We start from the raw sequence: 22400 nt of genomic DNA on the forward strand, positions 1-22400 counted from the left end.
AAAAGCAACATTAATGACTCTAATTAGACTTTAATTCTTAATTTGACCAAAAACTACTCTAAATAATCATTTTGGTGGGTAATTCTGAAAATCTGGATGGCAGCTTAAGCGAAACAATGTAAAGTGTTAACACAGCCACTATTCAGTTATTCAATAATTACATTTTTTACCAATTTAAATTGAGCCACTAATAAAATCTCACTTGTTTTTAGCTGTTATTAACAAGATAACCTATTAGCTTGACAACCGGTTGGCACAGGTTGCGAACCCCTAAAATAATAATGTTTCTACCCAGGACTAGTATGTATTTGTGCAAACATTTTTATTTATATTCATTTATGCATTTTCTTCCAATTTAGCATAGCAAATAAGTCTTCCTCTGCTGGGGATCTCGATTGCGTCTGAGGAGGGTTTCTTCGCCTGCCCCATGCCCCCTCCAATGCGTGCACAGTCCCTCGACCCCTTGTGGATTCCTCATCTGCACCGATCTCCATGCTCCTCCACTACTGCCTGCACAAGTGCCTCAGGCTGCTAACGAGGACCCAACCTGTCCGGTCTTTTCCTACCCAGCAAACTGAATGGCAAATTTTGTCTTCTACAGGTACTGCTAATTGTGTCTGCTAGATGGCACCCAGCTGACCAATAGCAGAGCTAAGATTCAAACCGGGGAGTTCAGAATCTCAGCGCTCGTGCGGTAACAGAATGCAAGCTTATAACATGTTTGCCTACTATTCATGAAATACATGAGAATGGCAGAAATTGATACCAAAAACCTGTTGCTACTGCTTAAAATGAGCTAGGCAAATTGTAGACTAGTTGCTTGTTTGGTTTTATGTATGTAACATTAGCACATAAAATATTAAGGTATACAGAATCTATGCAACACAGAGGCATAATTGTTTGTGTGGATGCAACACAACATCCAGTCTAGTGGCACTCCATGCCCTTCCTGAATTTCAGCACCCACCCCCACATATTCAGATGCTGTCTGCTTCCTTTCACCCCTTAGATGGGTCTAACGGAGAATCGTATTACACACCGAGAGCTGGGCAGTGTTATTTGTCCATCTCTCATCCATCATCCATCCATCTCTCATGCAGGCACCTCCACAATCACATCAGCAACGAAGAACACATTCAACATTCAATCCCTCCCCCAGACACAGCCAACTGTGCCTCCTGAACACCCTGCCAGGTCGATAGCACAGCTGACATTCAAACTTATAAGCTTGGCATGTCAGCATTGGTGAGTTAGCGCATTAGAGCGCTGCACCACCCAATTGTCCACAAACCATGTGTTTGATGACTGGAAAGCCTCACTCAGAAGAACTTACTCGAGGAGAAGCAACCCCATATAAAGGGCTTTGGTTCCAGCAAGGGATCCAATCAGCCCATATTCAGTGTAAGTACAGTGTAGGTTCAATTCCCTTAATAGAAAGTTTCCATGGGGATCTAATTTTTCTATAATGACCTAAAAAGACCAGTTTAGATGCATAGTGAGAAAGCAAATCATAGGAGTGTTTTCTTTTACCACATCCAAGGAAACTTCTGATTCCTGGTTGACCATCTGCTCTAGCAGATCTGTTGGGCTCTTCAAAACCTCTGCAGAGGTGCCTGGTTCAGCCTCGTCCTGACCCATCATCCCTTTTGTTCCTCCCTTTTTCCCACCAGCTGTAAGATTACGCTTGGCTTTTTCTACTCTCTGCACTCTGGACTGTTTTCCAACAGAACTTTCACCAACAGGAGCAGGAGATTCCACAGAAGAATCTAATTCATGGTTTGAGTTTTGAGATTTTGAAGGGCTGAGCAGGTTTTTCATTCTGTAACGAGAATACAGAAAAAAGAACAAATATATTAGCAACAGTGAGAGAAAACAATGCTTTTCATTTAATAATGCTGAAGGATGTACTGTACCTTGGTGGTGTCTTTTCTAGCACAACCACTGCCTGCTGCTGGAGCCTTTCATTCAGTAGAGGACTACCTGTTGCCTAAAAAAAAACACACAGTCCAGAAACTGATTATATTTTATATATAAGGCCCTACATAACTGCCGTGAAAATTGCATCACGAGAAATGAGCCTTGAACAATGAGAAAATGAGTCACCTGAATGATTACTTGATGGACCAAAAGTGCAAACGTGATAACACCCCTAGTGTACACCACATCACTGACATAAAAAAACAACACATTTGACAGTGTCTCAACACATACCTTTGCAACGGATTCATTATTCTCATTTTGACTCTCTTGCAGCTCATCAGCCTCTGTTATTGCAGGTTTTGAGGTTTTCTTGCATCTTTTTGAAGCCAGGTTAGGTGATGGCTTTTTGGGACGCTTGCCAGGTTTCTGTGGAACCTTCTCCACTGCTTCAGCTGTAACCGGAGCATCTATCCTAACCAACCAGGAATTAAAATGTTACATAGAGTAAGAAAACAACATATGCATGGAAAAAAAACTAGAAGACAAGTTTGTTACTTTTCAGCTTCCAGAGGACCTGATGGTGAAGCATCTGCTTCTGTTACAGCTTCCCCATTTTCTACTGTACCTAAAGAAATGACAGCAAGCAAAATGATAAACGCATACAATCTTACAGTCATGTAAAGTACATGATTGTTTGTTTGTTTATTAGGATTTTAACGTCATGTTTTTACACTTTGGTTACATTCATGACAGGAACGGTAGTTACTCATTACACAAGGTTCATCAGTTCACAAGTTTATATCAAGCACAGTCTTGGACAATTTAGTATCTTCAATTCACCTCACTTGCACGTCTTTGGACTGTGGGAGGAAACCGGAGCACCCGGAGTAAACCCACGCAGACACGGGGAGAACATGCAAACCACACAGAAAGTACCCGGACCGCCCCACCTGGGGTTCGAACCCAGGACCTTCTTGCTGTGAGGCGACAGTGCTACCCACTAGGCCATCGTGCCACCCCATGTACATGAGGTGCAAGATTAAGAATGTAAGATCCTGTAGGAGACCAAATATTGTGGTTTAATATGCATTTAGAAAAAAAATCTAGACAAACAACACTGTCCATAAGACTCATGTAATGAACTGATGACCTGTCCATGGTGTCACTCATATTTAAGAAGGAAAAATGGATTGGCCAATCCAGTATATCCAATGAAAACCTGAACAAACATTCTTTTAAACACACATTTGCAGACCAGCACTTTGAGGCAGATTAACATTAACACAGTATTATGTAATTAGAATCACAGGTCTTTATTCCCGATACCCATCTCCACCAACTACTCAGTATCGACCTTAAATTAATCAGAGCAGAGTTTCCTTCCTTCTATTCTTATCTCACACTGGGTGCCGCCTGCTGCCTGAGTTTTTGCTTTACAGACTTTTTAATTTCTAAACATTTAAGGCCAATAATGTAATGACTATTCTACATTTCAGTGGATGTTAAATACCTATTTTTTACTTTTAATAATAAAGTTCATGTTTAAAGTTTAGCCACAGCATCAAGTTTTGTTCAGTTGGAGACAATGGCTCTAAAACCAATTACATTATATTGTAACAAAAAGACTAAGTGCACAAATAAACCTTTGGTAAGTAATAATGTATCTTCTGGCCTGGTGTGGGGACCCCATATTACAGCACATAAGAAGATATACTTTATTTGTCATATATACAGGCTTGTTTGGAAGCTGGGGTCAGAGCGCAGGGTCAGCCATCTTATGGCGCCCCTGGAGCAGACAGGGTTAAGGGCCTTGCTCAAGGACCCAACAGTGGCTGCATAGCAGAGCCTGGATTTGAACCGCCAATCTTCCGGTTGATAGCCCAAAGCTCTACCCACTAGGCCACCACTGTCCCTAATATAATATATAGGCTAATATATAGTCCCTAATATATAGGCTACCACATCTAATATAAATGTTTTCAAAATATCTTTATAATCTGAATTATATATGTATAATTTGTTATATTATTTTAAATAATTTCAGGGTGCTTGGGTGGCGCAGTGGTAAAATACGCTATACCAATATTGTTGAGATTTGGAGATACAGGATTGAGTCAAAGGGAGAGGGGAGAGAAATAGAAGGGCAACCAGTGTAAAAATTTTTGCCAGATCCACTTAGACCACCACTCCACTATACATGAGAGCAGCTGAAAGATCAGTATAATTTCACTTTAAATGAATTTAGTTCATGTTTATTAAGGCCAAGTTCTAGAAATGGACTGTCGGCTAATATAAGCTTATTAATGACCTTATTAATCCCACATGGCACTGAATGTACAGATACCACTGAAAAAAGTGTTGTTGATAACCAACTGTCAATTGTCTGCCTTAACATTACCTATTTTGATGCGTCCACACTTACTTGAAGCAGCTGCAGAATCCTCCTCATCCGCAATGGTGCTTTGTTCATTAGCGCTACTGGACACTTCAAGGTCTTGAGTAACTGCAAATTTAATGATACAAAGTTACAATAAACCAACGTGTCACATTTATCAAAATAAACACAAAAACAAGTGCACTTGTTAAAAAGAGCCGTTATCATACGTGAAATAAAATACTTAAATGAATAAATTCTAATGATTGCACAATATCAACCAAGTCGAACATGAACTGAAACCTTTGAGTGATTTTTTGCGCCGTTTGCCTTTGTTTTCTTCAGCTGGGGTTTCATCCTTGTTTTCTTTCTTTTTAGAGCGTCTGCGCTTCTCTTTTGGAGCTGCATCACTCGACTCGAGCTGATTCTCGTCATCTACATTAACAGTGTCACCCTCCAAAATCAAAAGGTCGTCTTCACCTTCAGCACCGTTCTTGGATGACTGTGTCTCTAATGAACAATTGATTTGCAATTTTAATTGTTAGGCTTGCTTAGGTCACGGATCCTACATGACCAAAAGTATGTGGACACTAAAACATTACATTTATGCATGTTAAACGAATATTCCCATTCTAAAAGCAGGGGCATTGAAACAGAGCTGGACTGACAGTCTGTACTTTATTGGATTTATTTTATTAGGATCTTAACGTCATGTTTTACTCACTTCAGTTAAATTTATGACAGGATAGATAGTTACTCCTTACACAAGATTCATCAGTTCAAGTTTAATGTCAAACACATTTAAGGTCATGGACAATATAGTCTCTCCAATTCACCTGACTGCATGTCTTTGGACTGTGGAAGGAAACCGGAGCTCCCAAGGTAAACCCACACAGACACAGGGAGAACATGCAAACTTCAGACAAACCCAGGACCTTCTTGCTATGAGGTGACAAGGCTACCCACCGAGCCACCGGTAGTTTATTGGAAAGGCTTCCAACCAGATTTTTATGTAGCCAATAAGCATTAGTAAGTTTGGGTACTGATGTCAGCCAGTAATGACTTGTTTGAAGTCAGCATTCATTCCAACACTGTGGGCTGGGGCTGTTCTGTGTGTGTGCTTGCTTTCCTTTGCACCTAATACATGTCCTGTTTCACATTAACAGTGATTATAGTTGACTGAATAAACCCTTGCTCTAGAAATTTGTTGAACTAATTGGTTGGAAAATTGGCATCATATGACACTGAGCTAATAGCCATATAATCTTCAACTTTTAACTTTTAATTACCAGAATTTGTGTATTAAAATTACCTGTTAACATGTTAGTGGCTGAAATAAATAAATCCACTAGTACGAAGGTTTGTCCACATACTTTTGCCCATGTACTATACAATACAACCATAGAAAAGTAAAATTAAAGAATAAACCCACCTTTCTGGCTTTTTCTGGTATATTTTCTTTTCTTTCTAATGACAGTGGACTCCTCTTTGTCCTTTTCCTCATTGGCATCTTTGCGTTTGCGCTTCTTTTTAGCAGGGACAGAGTTTTCTGTTTGGTTTACATTACAGGAATCTTCATTTTCCTTTTCTGCATTGATATACCCATCATCTTCTGCATGCAATTCATCATCAAGATCATCACTTAGCCACTCTTCATCACATGCTTTGGCTTTTTTACCTATAGAAAAAAACATACTTTTATTTGTACAAATAGAGCATATCATGTCTATATCTATCTGCCTACCTGCCTCTATCTTATAACCTCATATTAAATAATTACAGTAAAACATGCTGGCTTATAATATTCAACTGTATTAATTTAAGACCAATATTACCTCTGGGTTTCCGTGCTTTTTGGGGGTTTTTCATAACCAGTTTGACAGATTTTCCCTTTTCTTTATCTTTCGCCAAAACCTTCTCGAGCAAAAATGAAAAGAACTCCTTGTCAAAAGGTCGACTGTTTCCTTAAAGAAAAAAAAAAGTTTAGAATTAGCACTTTAAAAAAATTGTAACAGTAATCGACTCATTAAAAATAAATAACAATAATCTTTAATATCAGTTATTCTTTTAATTATTTATTTTCTTTATGGTCAATCAGTTCATCCTAGTAAAGGTCTATGGGGTCCAGTGCAACATGCAAACATGCAAACATTGAGTGCAGAGTAAATCCAAAAAAATCCCGCACAGGTCAAGTCTCCCCTTCTGCATTCTTTAAGAAGGTGAAATTGTATTTATTTATTTATTTGGGTTTTAGCACCATGTTTAACACATTTTAAATGTGTTAAACATAGTGAAATGATGTTTCTGTTTGTTAATTTTATCTTGTCTTTATATTTTAGGCCATTTCATATTTTCATTTTTATGGCTGCTAGGTTAAGTTCTTGTGCCGTCTTATGTAAGAGTTTATTTTATGGTTTTAGGCATGTGTACTTGTTGTCTTTAATAAGTTATTCTGGTGCGGCTGATTCTGCATCTTGTGTATATAAGTTGGTCTATACGTCGTCTTTGGGTTAATGTTTGAAGGAAACACATTCCAGAAATGCATTTTTTGAGCCACTACCAATGGGATCCAGGGTTCAAATGCCCAGCGGTGATACTGGCCAGTCGGGCGTCAACATACAGACACATCACCTATGTCTGAAAGGGGGATTGCCGTTCTGTCTGGGGTGTATTACTGCCTTGCACCCAGTAATTTCAGAAAAACTGGAAAACATTAAATTGAAATGAAACCATACATTCATTTTGTTCATGTGATCACTTAATGAACATATTACAGTATTTAATGAAATATACTTACTCATTGCTTTATCAATCCTCCATCCATTTGTTCGATCCTCTCTCTTAAATTTGTTCTACAAGCAAGGTAATAAGAATCAAATACACTGTGCCATGCATATCATTAAAGCATTTATAATAAAGATTATATTGTTACCATAATTTTTTTATTTACAGCAATTACAGTTCAAGCCAAAATGTAAATACACTTTGAAAAGTTTTAATGATTGTGACTAGGTAATCCTAACCCATGCATCCTAGTGTGGCAAAAAATAATGCTTTCGTTTTGCGAGCCTAATAATTCAACTACAGAACAAATTAAAATTCCAAGATTGCCATAACATACACCGATCAGCCATAACATTAAAACCACCTCCTTGTTTCTACACACACTGTCCATTTTATCAGCTCCACTTACCATATAGGAGCACTTTGTTGTTCTACACTTACTGACTGTAGTCCATCTGTTTCTCTACATACTTTGTTAGCCCCCTTTCACCCTGTTCTTCAATGGTCAGGACTCTCCCAGGACCACTACAGAGCAGGTATTATTTAGGTGGTGGATCATTATCAGCACTGCAGTGACACTGACATGGTGGTGGTGTGTTAGTGTGTGTTGTGCTGGTATGAGTGGATAAGACACAGCAATGCTGCTGGAGTTTTTAAACACCTCACTGTCACTGCTGGACTGAGAATAGTCCACCAACCAAAAACATTCAGCCAACAGTGCACTGTGGGCAGTGTCCTGTGACCACTGATGAAGGTCTAGAAGATGACCAACTCAAACAGCAGCAATAGATGAGCGATCGTCTCTGACTTTACATTTACAAGGTGGACCAACTAGGTAGGAGTGTCTAATAGAGTGGACAGTGAGTGGACACGGTATTTAAAAACTCTAGCAGCACTGCTGTGTCTGATCACCACCATGTCATGTCATTGTCACCACCCAAATAATACCTACTCTGTGGTGGTCCTGGGAGAGTCCTGACCATTGAAGAACAAGGTGAAAGCAGGCTAAAAAGGTATGCAGAGAAACAGATGGACTACAGTTAGTAATTGTAGAACGACAAAGTGCTTCTATATGGTAAGTGAAGCCAATAAAATGGATAGTTTTTTAAATGTTATGGCTGATCAGTGTATGTGCCCCCTAAACATGTATGTAAACTTGAACTGACTTGAACTGTATCCTATTGTATGTTTATTTACCACAATTAAAACCAAAGCCAGATATAAAAAGAAAAATACCTTAATTGCAGCACGGCTACGGTGGGGTAACAACTGACCAATCATAGAAAAATCTGTCCCCACCATGCTAATAGCCAGGAAGAACAGGTCTGTCTCTGAAACACACATTTAAGCATCAGGACAGTCTAAAGCTAACATCATGTGAGCAAGTCAGAAGTCAGTTGAGCTTGGTTACCTCTAACAGACCAGCTCTTCACATGATTCAATTTCCTGAAGCTGCTGTAAGTGGTGGTAGAGCCACGCTCAAACTGTGCACTCGAGTTCTCCACTTGGGTTTTAGAAAGCCTTTGTACTCGCACTGTCAAGCTACAATCCACACAAAAAGAATGCACATGGTTTATTTCAGTCGGTTATGGAAACATACAGAATGTGTGTAATGTGTTGAGCGCAGCCAGACGATATACCTCTCATCATCTAGAATGATTGAACCATCCTCTGCCACTCTGACCTTTGGCACCATCATCTCTTCATTCTCAGACTCCTCATCTTCCTCCTCCATCTCTGGTGTTTTAATTGACATCCTAACCATTTAATGAAATATGAACATACAGTCATTGACCACTTGAGTGTCACTGAGTGAACACGAGTCTTAAACATGCATTCATTGGCCATTTTATGAGCTATACTTCACCGCTATCTACCCCATCCCCACACATAAGTGGTACCAATATGAGTGCATCTCTTTGCTCTTGACTGTTGAAGTGAGTGTTATCACCATGGTGGGATCTAAAGAGCTCTCTGAGGCCTTCAGAAAGAAGGTTGTAGATGCATATAAGTCTGGGAAGGGATTTAAAACGATCTCAAAACAATTAGAAATCAGCCATTACACTGTCCAAAAAATCATTTACAAGTGGAGAACAATTAAAACAACTGCCAACATGGTCAGGTCAGGCCGTCCTAGCAAGTTCAGCCCAAGAGCAAGTCTCCAATAATCCTACAATGTCATCACGGGACCTACAGCTAACTCTTGCCACAGTTGATGTCAAGGTACATGCATCTATCATCAGAAAGAGAAGCACAAGTTTGATGTTCATGGCAGGTGTGGAAGGAGGAAACCCTTGCTGTCAAAAAAAGAAAAACATCAGGGCATGACTAAAGTTTACCAGAGAACACATAGACAAAGACCAGGACTTTATACAGATGAATCCAAAGTTGAATTATTTGTGCACAGTAACAGAAAACATGTTTGGCGCAAACCAAACACAGCATCTGAGCACAAGAACCTCATACCAACTGTGAAGCATGGTGGAGGAAATTTAAATGTAGGTTGGGGGGTTTAAATGTATTTTTTTCAGTTTTATTTCCATCTCTCAGTACTGTTCAAATGAACCTGAAATGTCCATATGTTTAAATATGTTAAAAAAGACAAAGGTTCTCATGGGGTGTCCTAATTTTTTTACATGACTGCATGTTATGTTTTACAGCTGGGCAAATCTTTTGAGAAATGTTAAAAGCTTAAGAAAGACTATGATAATGCATGCTGAGGGCGTTTAGGCTTAAAAATAAAGAGAAAATGTCAACAAAGCAGAAGACTGGAGTGGATTTACAGGGTAGCTTAAAGTCAGAAAGCCTTTTCTAAAGTAAGTCTGAATATTTACTAAGCAAAGAGTTTTGAAGCAACTTACTTGGGTGAACATGGAACAATTGTCTCCTGGTTCTCCTCTTCCACAAGGTTCACTGATGACCTGTTGGATTGATAAAGGTCTCAGATTGTTCAATGCTTTTAACACTGTAAAAGACACAATGTTTAGCATGTGTATAACAAAAAAGATGTGTTACCTCATAGGGCTGGTATTTGGCAGGTAATAAATGAGGTCTCTCATGGTCATCTTACTGCGGTCCATGGCCGTGTATTCTTTATGCCTGACACCTCGCTTTCCCTCCTTAAATATACAATCAAAAATGAACTTGATTAATGTCTGTCCCAGCTACAAACAATACACATTGTGGATGCAGTTCAACTACAGTTAACAGTGGGTTATTAATCTAAAGATTGTCAGTTCAAATCCAGGCTCTGCTATCCAGCCACTGTTAGGGCTTGAGCAAAACCTTTAACCCGGTCTGCTCCAGAGGCGTCGTACAATAACTGACCCTGCACTCTGACCCCAGCTTCCAAATAAGCTGGGATATGCAGAAAAAGCATTTTACTGCACTGTACACGTGTATCTGTATTTATGACAAATAAAGGCGTTCTTCTTCTTCTCAAGACAAAACAATATTTATAATGTGAGGACACACTGGAAGAAACACATTCTCCATGACCTTAATACTCTGCAGCTCTACAAATACGTCTATAAAATGGTGTAAAAACAGTTTCCCAGTTTCTGATTGCCTCTTGTAACCAAAAGAGCATTTTCATCACCATAAAGTTATATACAGTATATATATATATATATATATATATATATATATATATATATATATATTATCATCAACATTAATCACTTCAAAGTTTGTACCTAAATCATGGAAATACCAGATGAGTGCTAAAAAAAAAAAAAAAGTACCATTAGAAAGCAATTTCCAGTTATCTAGTACTTAGAAGCTTGAAGGTTATAAGGTAACCCACAAAACCATTGATTCATTTATTTGGTTTTAAACACCTTGTTTACCCTAATAAGTTACTGTTAAACAAGCAAAGGTATAGACTTGAGAGCTATGTGTTAGCTCAACGATTTCTGGCCTTTACATTTATTCATTGTCTGATTAACCACAACTTTATCCTATGATCATGGTGGGCAATGTGGTGAGACCTGAAACAGTTTAAGTTTAAGCTGGAAAACCAAGCAGTGTGTCTGATGTAAAACTGTTCTTCACAAAACAAGAGCTCTTTTCACCAACATTAGACAAATATAAAAATACATTTGTTTAATTAAAAGGTTTAAAAGGTTAACACAGTCGACCCCTGGGTTATGAACGGTTTACCATACGAACATTTCGGGTTACGAACGATCTTTTTCAACTTAACGTACGAACAAATTTCGGATTACGAACCGAAATTCGAGAAACACGTGACATCACAAACACGTTCACTCCGAGCGTCTCTCTCTCTCTGTGTATATATACAGTGAGTGAACATTCGCACAGCTTTTCGATATTAAAATGTCCCTAAATAAGGTGCGGAGAGAGCACAGAGCATTTGTTGTTGTATAATTACTCTTGCCAGTAGGTGTCACGGTGTATCAGACAGAGGAGCAGGAACTCGCTGAGTAAAGTATTCTTTCTTTCGTGCAATTACACCTACAAAATACAACACTACTGAATTAAAGAAGAAAATAATAGAGAAATATGAGAGTTATTGTTGTGTATGGTAAATAAAGTTTATATAAAAAGAAGGAAATGTATTATGGTTTATGTGATGGTGTATTATGGTATGAAATGCAATGTATGTATTTTTTTTATATACAGTACAGTACTACTGTGTATTGTTGTTTATTATTGTTTATTACAGTAATGTCTATTCTATAATTTAAGATTAAAGGGAAAATATACTTGTATTTATAACAAAAAAGAGCATTTAAGACATTAGGAAGGTTAGGGGTAAGGGGGGGTTAGGTAGGTCTGGCACGGATTAATTCTATTTACATTATTTTTTATGGGAAAAATAGGTTTAACTAACGAACATTTTGACTTAAGAACAACTCTTCAGAACCAATTAAGTTCGTAAGTCAAGGGCCAACTGTATGGGCATTGGGTAAACTTGTCTATTAAATACAACGACTTTTATAAATGTTTTGTTTGCACCTTATGTGGTTCTTTGTGTAATACATTTTACTTTGCATCTAAAATCATTGTTGTGCAATAACAGAGGCAATCAGAAAGAAGAAATTACGTTTAACCCTAGGTATTCGAGTGTTTCCCCATATTTATTATTTTATTACGTTATTTATTGCATAACTTTATTATTTATTATTATTACTTTATGGGGATCAATAAAGGAATCTTATCTTAAATGGAATATTATCTTATCTTAACCCTAGATATCTCTGAAAGCTTGTTATAAACATGGCCTAAAATAAAAATGTAAATTTGTCAGAAAATCTAAATTAGTCAAAAAGAAAACACCAACTTCACCTTCATATCCTTTCGGCGCTCTAACTTCATCAGTTCCTTCAGTTTGAGGGCTCTGAGGATCCTCTCTCTATCTAGGGATTTTCCATTCACATCAGGAGAGTTTGAATCATCAAACCTGGTGAGTTTCACACAACTTGAAGATATATCCTCTGATGAAAGAGAACATTTATCCGGTTCTGGCTCCTGTGGTGGTTGCTGAGGAACTTGACCAGGCTTTGGAGATGGAGGAGAGCTGATCATAGACTTTTTCCCATGGACAGGAGTCTTTTGAGAGCCAGAGGTGGAAGGGATGCATGGAGAAGAGGAGGAATTTTCTGTAAAAGACTGTGTAGCCAGTTTTGGAGGGGTGGTGGACTCCAATTGATCATCTGAGATCTTTGAAAGAGAAGCCTGAGTCTCAAAAGCTGGATTTGGAATCTGCTTATGTTCTTGATTGGTCAGTAAAGATGATGTTACACTACTAGGCTTTCTGGTAGACGTTCGAGGTGTAGAAGTCAATTTGGGTCCAGAAATTCTTGGAGCTGCAGAGATTCTCATTCTCCTCTGTGGAGGTGCTGCTGGGGTGGTGGCACCACTAGAGGGTTCCTCGTGATTTCTAAATTGGATAGAAGGCAAAGATAAGTCAACGTTAAGGTTCTTTTAAATTAAAGAAATTAATAATACTTTTATGATAAAGTATTTAGGAAGAGTAACTAAAAGAAACTTTCAGCATAAGCTAAATTAAGGAGGCATCTTGTGCACTATATGGTCAAAAGTATGTGGACAGGCCTCCTAATTAAGTTCTGATATTTCAGACAAATGCATCACTAGCAGGCATATAAAAATCAATTATTTAAAAGAGTTTGTAGCAACAGTTTGAGGAATTCCCTTGGCCCTGTGGCCTGCACAGAGCTCTGATCCCAACTACATTGAACACAATGGGGTAAATTGCAAGCCCTATGCTAACATGGTAGCTATACTAACTGAAGCTAGCTTCCAGCTTTTTTAATATTTGTCTACATCTACATAAAATCCAAGTTTCTCTGGTATACACCGATCAGCCATAACATTAAAACCACCTTCTTGTTTCTATACTCACTGTCCATTTTATCAGCTCCACTTACCATATAGAAGCACTTTGTAGTGCTACAATTACTGACTGTAGTCCATCTTTTTTAACCTGCTTTTACTCTGTTCTTCAATGGTCAGGACCCCCACAGGACCACTACAGAGCAGGTATTATTTAGGTGGTGGGTCATTCTCAGCACTGCAGTGACACTGACATGGTGGTGGTGTGTTAGTGTGTGTTGTGCTGGTATGAGTGGTTAAGACACAGCAGTGCTGCTGGAGTTTTTAAACACCTCACTGTCACTGCTGGACTGAGAATAGTCCACCAACCAAAATATCCAGCCAACAGCACCCTGTGGGCAGCGTCCTGTGACCACTGATGAAGGTCTAGAAGATGACCAACTCAAACAGCAGCAATAGATGAGCGATCGTCTCTGACTTTACATCTACAAGGTGGACCAACTAGGTAGGAGTGTCTAATAGAGTGGACACGGTATTTAAAAACTCCAGCAGTGCTGCTGTGACTGATCCACTCATACCAGCACAACACACACTAACACACCACCACCATGTCAGTGTCACTGCAGTGCTGAGAATGATCCACCACCTAAATAATACCTGCTCTGTGGTGGTCCTGATTGGCGCCCTGTCCGAGGTACTCCTGCCTTGCATTCCAGTGTTTCCCAGTAAAACCAGAACTGACATGACCCTGACCAGGATAAAGTGTTGGATGACAATAATAACTTAAATAACTTAAGTAAGTAGGTTTTAATTTTTTTAAGCTGCATATTTAGCTGTAATATTTAATATCTAACTAAATAACTAATAATAATATAAACAAAACAATGATACTTAAACACAGTATACTTACAGATTAGTTGAGGAAGACTCTAGAGAATTTTTTAGACCCACATCCTGAACCGGCTCTTTTTGGGGGGTGGTGTGCTGAAGAGAGGGTGGTTGGCTTTCAGCTTCTGCAGCTGTGTTTGTCGGCAGTGTTTCGCCTGCCTCCGCGACCCCTTGTGAGGTCTGCTCACCGGTGGCACTACCCCGATTTCCAGGCCGGAAATTAGGCTTGATGCTTATTCTCGATCTCCTCATGATTCTAAAGAAAAGATACATTTTGTGGTCAAATAATTTTCACTTACACTGGTTAGATAATGAATGTTAGAGTTACAGTGAAGTAAAGCTGCCTCTGTTCTGCTAGAGTTGTCCTTAACACGTCATGTATTGCAGAAAAGCCTTATTTCAGGAAATCATACACTCATTTGATCATATACACCCAGGGGCGAGCAAAAAAACAGAACCTGGGTGCTGTGCAGTAACCACACTGATTCACAGTTACTTTGACCGATTTGTTTTTTAAAATATAAATTATTTTTAAGTACATTAAAATCATTTGATTTATTTATTATAATTTTAATGTCATGGTTTACACACTTTGGTTACATTCGTGATTTATCAGTTCAAGTCTTTAATGTCAAACAGTCATGGACGATTTTGTATCTTCAATTCACCTCACATGCATGTCTTTGGACTGTGGGAGGAAACCCATGCAGACGAGGGGAGAACAGGCAAACTCCACACAGAAAGGACCCAGACCGCTCCACCTGGGAGTCAAACCCAGGACCTTCTTGCTATGAGGCGATAGTGCTACCCACCAAGCCACTGTGCCACCCAGAGCATTTTACTTCATAAGACTTTATTTTTAAGACTGACATTTTTGTTTTCAGTTGACAGAAGTAGAACCTTAAAATTCTAACTTAAAATTATGTCAACTTGAGTTTTAAAAACTGCTTGTATCAATCAATATTCTTTTTCTGTCTAATGAGACTTCTAGTATATTTTCATTCACTTCTATGCACATCACTATCACTATACAAACAACTACAAATAAACATTTAAATTAAAAGTCTTTTTAAAGTCAAATCTTGCCGGCACTTAATCAAGATGCTAATTCAAATAACTGTTACATAGTTACATATATATGATAGTCAGGTAAGTAGCTAGTAGTTGGGTTTCGGGGTCCAGGTTTGATTCCTTATTTCTGGTCACTGTCTGTAGGGAGTTTGTCATCATTTCCGTGTGTCTGTGTGGGTTCTCTCTAGATACTCCAGTTTCCTTCTACCTTTCAAAATCACTGGCAGGTGTATTATGCCCTGATTTTGACTGGCATCCTGTTCAGGGTATATGCTAGCCATGTGGTCTGTGTCACTGGGTGCCACCAGACCCATCATAACCCTGTCAATAATTAGGTTTATAGGGGAAAAATGATTGATTAAATAATGATTAAATAAATGATTAAACTGTCCTTTATGTTGACTTGATCACACATCAGGCATAAAATTACAACCACCTTCTTGTTTCTACACTCACTGTCCATTTTATCAGCGTCACTTACCATATAGAACCACTTTGTTGTTCTACAATTACTGACTGTAGTCAATCTGTTTCTCTACATACTTTTTTAGCCTGCTTTCACCCTGTTCTTCAATGGTCAGGACTCTCCCAGGACCACTACAGAGCAGGTATTATTTGGGTGGTGGATCATTCTCAGCACTGCAGTGACACTGACATGGTGGTGGTGTGTTAGTGTATGTTGTGCTGGTATGAGTGGATAAGACACAGCAGCGCTGATGTAGTTTTTAAACACCTCACTGTCACTGCTGGACTGAGAATAGTCCACCAACTAAAAATATCCAGCCAACAGAGCCCCGTGGGCAGCGTCCTGTGACCACTGATGAAGGTCTAGAAGATGAGCAACTCAAACAGCAGCAATAGATGAGCGATCGTCTCTGACTTTACATCTACAAGGTGGACCAACTAGGTAGAAGTGGCAGTGAGTGGACACGATATTGAAAAACTCCAGCAGCGCTGCTGTGTCTGATCCACTCATACCAGCACAACACACACTAACACACCACCATCATGTCAGTGTCACTGCAGTGCTGAGAATGATCCACCACCTAAATAATACCTGCTCTGTGGGGGTCCTGACCATTGAAGAACAGGGTGAAAGCAGGCTAAAAAAGTATGCAGAGAAATAGATGGACTACAGTCAGTAATTGTAGAACTACAAAGTGCTTCTATATGGTAAGTGAAGTGTGTGTGTCTATATATATATATATATATATACAGTATATGTATCGGTGTATATTTCTATGCTGTACAGTGGTGCTATACCAGCAAACAGTAGAACCATTCATTAACAACAATAAATAAACAATAATCTTTACTTTTAGGGCAGTGACTTAATATAAGTAAATAAGTATACAAGTAATTAATAATAAAGCTTTGGTACAATTTAAGGTTAATACCACTAAATAGCTATTGAATCTTTTTTTATTGCCAGAGCTTTTAAAAGCTTTCATTATTTGTTTGTTTGTTTGTTTGTTTATTAGGATTTTAACGTCATGTTTTTACACTTTGGTTACATTCATGACAGGAACAGTAGTCACTCATTACACAAGGTTTATCAGTTCACAGGTTTATATCAAACACAGTCTTGGACAATTCAGTATCTTCAATTCACTTCACTTGCATGTCTTTGGACTGTGGGAGGAAACCGGAGCACCCGGAGTAAACCCACGCAGACACGGGGAGAACATGCAAACTCCACACAGAAAGGACCCGGACCGCCCCACCTGGGATTCGAACCCAGGACCTTCTTGCTGTGAGGCTAGAGTGCTACCCACTAAGCCACCGTGCCGCCCCTTTCATTATTTAACAATATACAATTAAATATGGGGAAAATTGGACCAATGTTTGTGTCACACAAGGGGAGAAAACCTCAGTTTTCAGTGTTTTACCTCAGTTTTTTAAATAATTAATGTAGCTGCATAAACAGGGAATGATTTATGAGTGAAATTTAATTTAAGGAAAATATAATTGCAAACACAGTGATGTCATTGGTCCCATTTTTCTGGTTTTATCTTTAATAACAGTTTTAGGAGATAGTTGTTTAAACTCTGGTATAACATTACACAGCTTTGTCTAATTATAAAACATTATTATAACATACAACAAAGCTAAACCAGAGCTGTCAGCATAAGTGGTACAATTATTGTAAGGTAATTAAATAATTGGAATAATTTAAAGGTAAATCAGCTGACTGCTGTAACCTGGGTAGCTCGTTCTGTAACAGGACAGCATGACTAACACCCTACTGAAACTCCAAACCTTTACCAAGACTAAACCACGTGAAATATTAATGACAACACGAGAACATGCCAACTTACTAAAGTACCAACCTGCTTCACCCAGCGACGCCAGTACAATACAGAGTATTTATTAACCCAGCAGTTACATTTGTACCGGTTAGCTCTCACTCACTCCCTCAGGACTTCAAAACACCGGCTGCTCACCACGCCGGCTTGGAGCTGTAAAGCACCACCGAAAAGCATCATGGGGCTTGTAGTACTACTCACATTGTAAATAACCTTGTGCAGCTGCTGCAAACTACGTTTCCCACAAGTCAATTCGATCACCTCAGCCAGTCAGTAGTGAGTGATTGTTCACACGTGTATCTTACAGTCATGAGATTTGACATGTAGGCTCAAAGTTCTCTTACTTAATAAGTAATAATTAATTACAAAAATTAGTTTAAAACAAAACGTTTTCTATTAGAAACAATAGACATGTTATGGTATAACTGTAGAGGTGGAGTCACAGGCATTACATATCCCAGAGGTCCAAAACGTCCAAACATTTATTGACCTCCTAATTAGAAATACAATAAATACAAAATAGAGCTTGTGTTTTATTTACATTTAAATCTGTCTCAAATAAATGCACCCCATGATAATTCTCTTGAAGAACTTTAAGTCTTCTCTGTGTTTCAATGCTGTAAATAATGTGAAATGAGATCATGTACATTATATGGCCAAAGGTATCTAGACACCCCTCCCAATCAAATCAAATCACTTTTATTGTCACGTCACATTAACACAGGTGTGAAAGGTATGTAAAAATCTTAATAGTGCATAATCCCTCACAGTTTTAACACACGTTAAATACAAAACACACATTTACTTACATAAATCTTATATAAAACTAGCACCTTCTGTTCAATACATGTAAAGCTATGAATGTACAGATATACAACATAGACAGACATACATATACAGACATACAACTTAATTGTTAAGTTTAAGCGTTTCAGCCATACCCATTGCTCCCAGGTGTATTTAAGTAGTTAAATCAGATATATAATATGCTTTCTGATTTGTCAGCAGTAAGTTGGGTGTGAAAGAACTTCAGTGGCCTATAAAGAGTCCTGATATCTTTGGAATGAATTGGAATGGCAATTGTGAGCCAGGACTTCTTGTATAACATCAATACTTGACAGCTTATGATGGAATGCGCACAGATACTTACAGATACACTTAAAAATCTTGTAAAAAGCCTACCCAAAATATCAGATGCTGTTATAGATGGCTTCATGTTCAATTCTTTTAATACTTCTGTATTAAAAATACAGTGTATTTTTTTTCTATTTACCATAGTAGCATACATACTTTTTGAACAGCTGATTTAAAGTAATTTTTATTTTAAATAGTACAACCCCAAATCAGAAAACAGTTGAGACAGCATGGAAAATACAAATAATAAAAAAAAACACGGAGTTTCTTACATTTACATTTACTGACTTTTTGTTTTATTGCAGACAGGATGAACCTGAGATATTTCATGTTTTGTCTGGTCAATTTCATTTCATTTATTAATAAACATCAATTCCTGCATTTCAGACCTGCAACACATTCCAAAAAATTTGGACAGTAAAGTAATTACTACTTTGTAATGTTGGTATTCCTTTTCACCACACTTAAAAGATGTTTTGGCACCGATGATACCAAGCAATTGTAGGCAGGCCAGTCCAGTACCCGCACCCTCTTCTTTCGCAGCCATTCCTTTGTAATGTGTGCAGCATGTGGCTTTGCATTGTCTCATTGAAAAATGCATAAACGTCCCTGGAAAAGATAATGTCTTGAAGGCAGCACATGTTGCTCTAAGATCTTAATGTACTTTTCTGCATTAATGCTGCCATCACAGAAGTGTAAATGACCTTTGCCAAGGGCACTGACACACCCCCATACCATGACACACCCTGGCTTTTCATCTTTGGTCCGGAGCACAAGGAGTAAATTTTTTCCAAAAAAAGTCCTGGAATGCTGATTCATCTGACCACAATACACGTTTTCACTGTGTGATGGTCCATCCTAGATGCCTCAGTCGACACTGCTTCTGGACAGGGTTAACATAGGATGTCTTTTTTGCACAGTAAAGTTGTAAGTGATATTTGTGCATGTAACTCTATACTGTAGTGCTTGACAAAGGTTTGCCAAAGTAATCCCTCACCCATGTGGTTATATCAGCTATTGTTGAGTGGCGGTTCTTGATGCAGTGCCGTCTGAGGGATGGAAGATCACAGGCGTTTAGCTTAAGCATGCACCCTTGGCCTTTACGCACTGAAATTCCTCCCGATTCCTTGAATGGTTTAATGATGTTATGCACTGTAGAGGGAGAAATATGCAAATCCCTTCCAATCTTTCTTTGAGGTACATTGTTCTTAAACATTTCAATCATTTTCTCACACATTTGTTGACAAACTGGAGATCCTCTGATCATCTTTGCTCATCTAAGACTTTCCTGAATGCTGCTTTTGTACCAAACCATGATTATAATCACCTGTTTGGAATCACATCATTATTTAGTTTTTTCACCTCATTACTAGCCCCAAAATGCCCCCGTCCCAACTTTTCTTGGAACGTGTTGCAGGCCTGAAATGCAAGAATGGAGGAATATTAACAAATTAAATAAAGTTGAGCAGATAAAACATAAAATATCTTGGGTTCAAACTGTCTGCGATCAAATAAAAGTCAAAGTAAATGTAAGGAACACTGCGTTTTTATTTTATTTGCATTTTCCATAGTCCCAACATTTTCTGATTTGGGGTTCTATATATCATTCTTACTTTTAAAATCAAACTTTGTGCTCTGATGTAATTTGTTGTTTAGGTCTGCTTTATTGTAGGTAAAATAAAGACAGAATGTTTTCTTTTTTATTCTGTTGTGAATTGTATTTTATTTATTTATTTTTGTAATTTTGTATCTCCCAGACCGGTCCACCTGGGAATTGAATTTAGGAACTTCTTGCTGTGAGGCGACAGTGCTACCCACAGAGTCATTGTGCCGCCATGTTGTAAATTATTAGGTTTGGGTTATTTAAAATAAAGGGCTTTTTATCTTTGTCTGGGTGGTATGGTGCCACAGCTGGTAATGGGTGCTGAACAGCAAGATTGGTCCAGGGAATGTGGGTTCAGAACTTGACTCTGGTCACTGTTGGGAGTTTGCAGTAGTGTGTAGATCCATGTAGGCTTTCTATGGGTACTCTGGTTTTCTCCCACAACCAAATAACAAATAAAAATGGGGTTGGCTGCTTAACTGCACATATACAGTAGTGTTCAAAAAAATAGCAGTGATTTTAAAAAAGTGAATAAAGCACAAAATCATTCTAATAGCTTTTATTTCCATGATTGCAAATGCACTGAAAATACTACACTTTCAATTCTAAATCAAAACATTAACAAAATTTTGCCAGTTTGTGTTAATCCTTTACAGAAAATTAAGAAAAATCTATATTAGGCTGTTCAAAAAAATAGCAGTGCCAGCATTTTTCTCAAAAAATTTATCTATAAACTAAAAATGTTTGAGGTTTCACTTTAGTTTAAATTACTGAACGAATATTTAGTGGCATTACAATTGTTTCCGAGATCTGTGTCGACTTCTGGCACCTCTGAACAGGTATCCAGTCCAGGATGATTAGACTACATTCCACAGTTCTTCTGCAATTTTGGGTTTTGCCTCAAAAGAACGCATTTCAGATATCAGAACACAAGTTTTCTATGGGATTGAGGTCAGGGGATTGGGCTGGTCACTCTATTACCTCAATCTTGTTTGTCTGTAACCAAGATGTTTTGGGTCATTGTCATGTTGAAACACCCATTTTAAGGACATTTCTTCTTCGACATAGGGCAACATGATCTCCTCAAGTATTCTGATATATTTAAATTGATCCATGATCCCTCGTATGTGATAAATAGGCGTAACACCATGGTATGAGAAACATCTCATATCATCATTTTGTACCACCATGCTTTACTGTCTTCACAGTGAACTTTGGCTTGAATTCAGTGCTCGAGGGGCGTCAGACATACTGTCTACGGCCACTAGACCAAAAAAATACAATTTTGCTTTCACCAGTCCACAAATGTTGAGCCATTTCTCTTTGGACCAGTTAATGTGTTCCTTGGCAAATTTGAACCCATTCAGGACATGGCTTTTTCTTAACAACGGGACTTTGCAAGGAGTTCTTGCTGGTAAATTGGCTTCACTTAATCATCTTCTGTACTCACTGGTAACTTCAGATGTTCCTTGATCTTTCTGGAGGTGATCATTGGCTGAACCTTTGCCATTTTGGCTATTCTTCGATCCAATTGAACAGTAGTTCCACGCTTCCTTCTGCATCTTTCAGGTGTTGGTTTTCACTTCAAGACATTTGAGATCATTTAAGCTGAGCAGGCTATAATTTGCTGCACTTCTCTGTATGTTTTTTCCCTCTACTATCAACTTTTTAATCAAAGTACTCTGTTCATCAGAACAATGTCTGGAACAACCCATTTTAGCCAGTATTTCAAAAGGAAATGTGCTATGACCAACCTGTGCAACATTTGCCACCCTCCTACCTTAAATAAGGGCCAAAATTGACACCCGTTCTTCTGCAGAATTAATGACTTCACCAACTGAACTCCTCACTGCTATTATTTTGAACAAGCCCCTTTCAATCAATGCTTCGATTACTCAGAATGAGCAGCATGCATGTCTTAATTGTTGGGTTTGTTTTGTTTTCATTACTCTACTACACTTTCAAGTAAAATTTTTGCTATGTAGAAATAGCATTTCTACTT

The 22400-nt window shown here is 38.3% G+C and overlaps 1 protein-coding gene across 1 annotated transcript in view; it reads right to left on the reverse strand.

The window, feature by feature from the left end:
• Positions 1 to 17769, reverse strand: part of LOC134335727 (transcription factor TFIIIB component B'' homolog) — a 44151-nt gene extending 26382 nt beyond the window's left edge. Inside the window, exons 1-17 of the mRNA XM_063018323.1 lie at positions 17686 to 17769; positions 14307 to 14540; positions 12389 to 12983; positions 10094 to 10197; positions 9940 to 9999; positions 8719 to 8835; positions 8490 to 8620; positions 8315 to 8409; positions 7092 to 7146; positions 6130 to 6258; positions 5727 to 5972; positions 4598 to 4804; positions 4343 to 4423; positions 2476 to 2545; positions 2212 to 2392; positions 1914 to 1987; positions 1531 to 1819 (exon numbers count right to left, since the gene is read on the reverse strand). Coding sequence (XP_062874393.1) covers positions 1531 to 1819; positions 1914 to 1987; positions 2212 to 2392; positions 2476 to 2545; positions 4343 to 4423; positions 4598 to 4804; positions 5727 to 5972; positions 6130 to 6258; positions 7092 to 7146; positions 8315 to 8409; positions 8490 to 8620; positions 8719 to 8835; positions 9940 to 9999; positions 10094 to 10197; positions 12389 to 12983; positions 14307 to 14536 — 2664 coding nt within the window. The 5' untranslated portion in view covers positions 14537 to 14540; positions 17686 to 17769. The remainder of the gene's footprint in view (positions 1 to 1530; positions 1820 to 1913; positions 1988 to 2211; positions 2393 to 2475; positions 2546 to 4342; positions 4424 to 4597; positions 4805 to 5726; positions 5973 to 6129; positions 6259 to 7091; positions 7147 to 8314; positions 8410 to 8489; positions 8621 to 8718; positions 8836 to 9939; positions 10000 to 10093; positions 10198 to 12388; positions 12984 to 14306; positions 14541 to 17685) is intronic.
• Between the last annotated feature and the right edge of the window lie 4631 nt (positions 17770 to 22400).

Source organism: Trichomycterus rosablanca, chromosome 21 (assembly GCF_030014385.1).
Source record: "Trichomycterus rosablanca isolate fTriRos1 chromosome 21, fTriRos1.hap1, whole genome shotgun sequence".
NCBI lineage: Eukaryota > Metazoa > Chordata > Actinopteri > Siluriformes > Trichomycteridae > Trichomycterus > Trichomycterus rosablanca.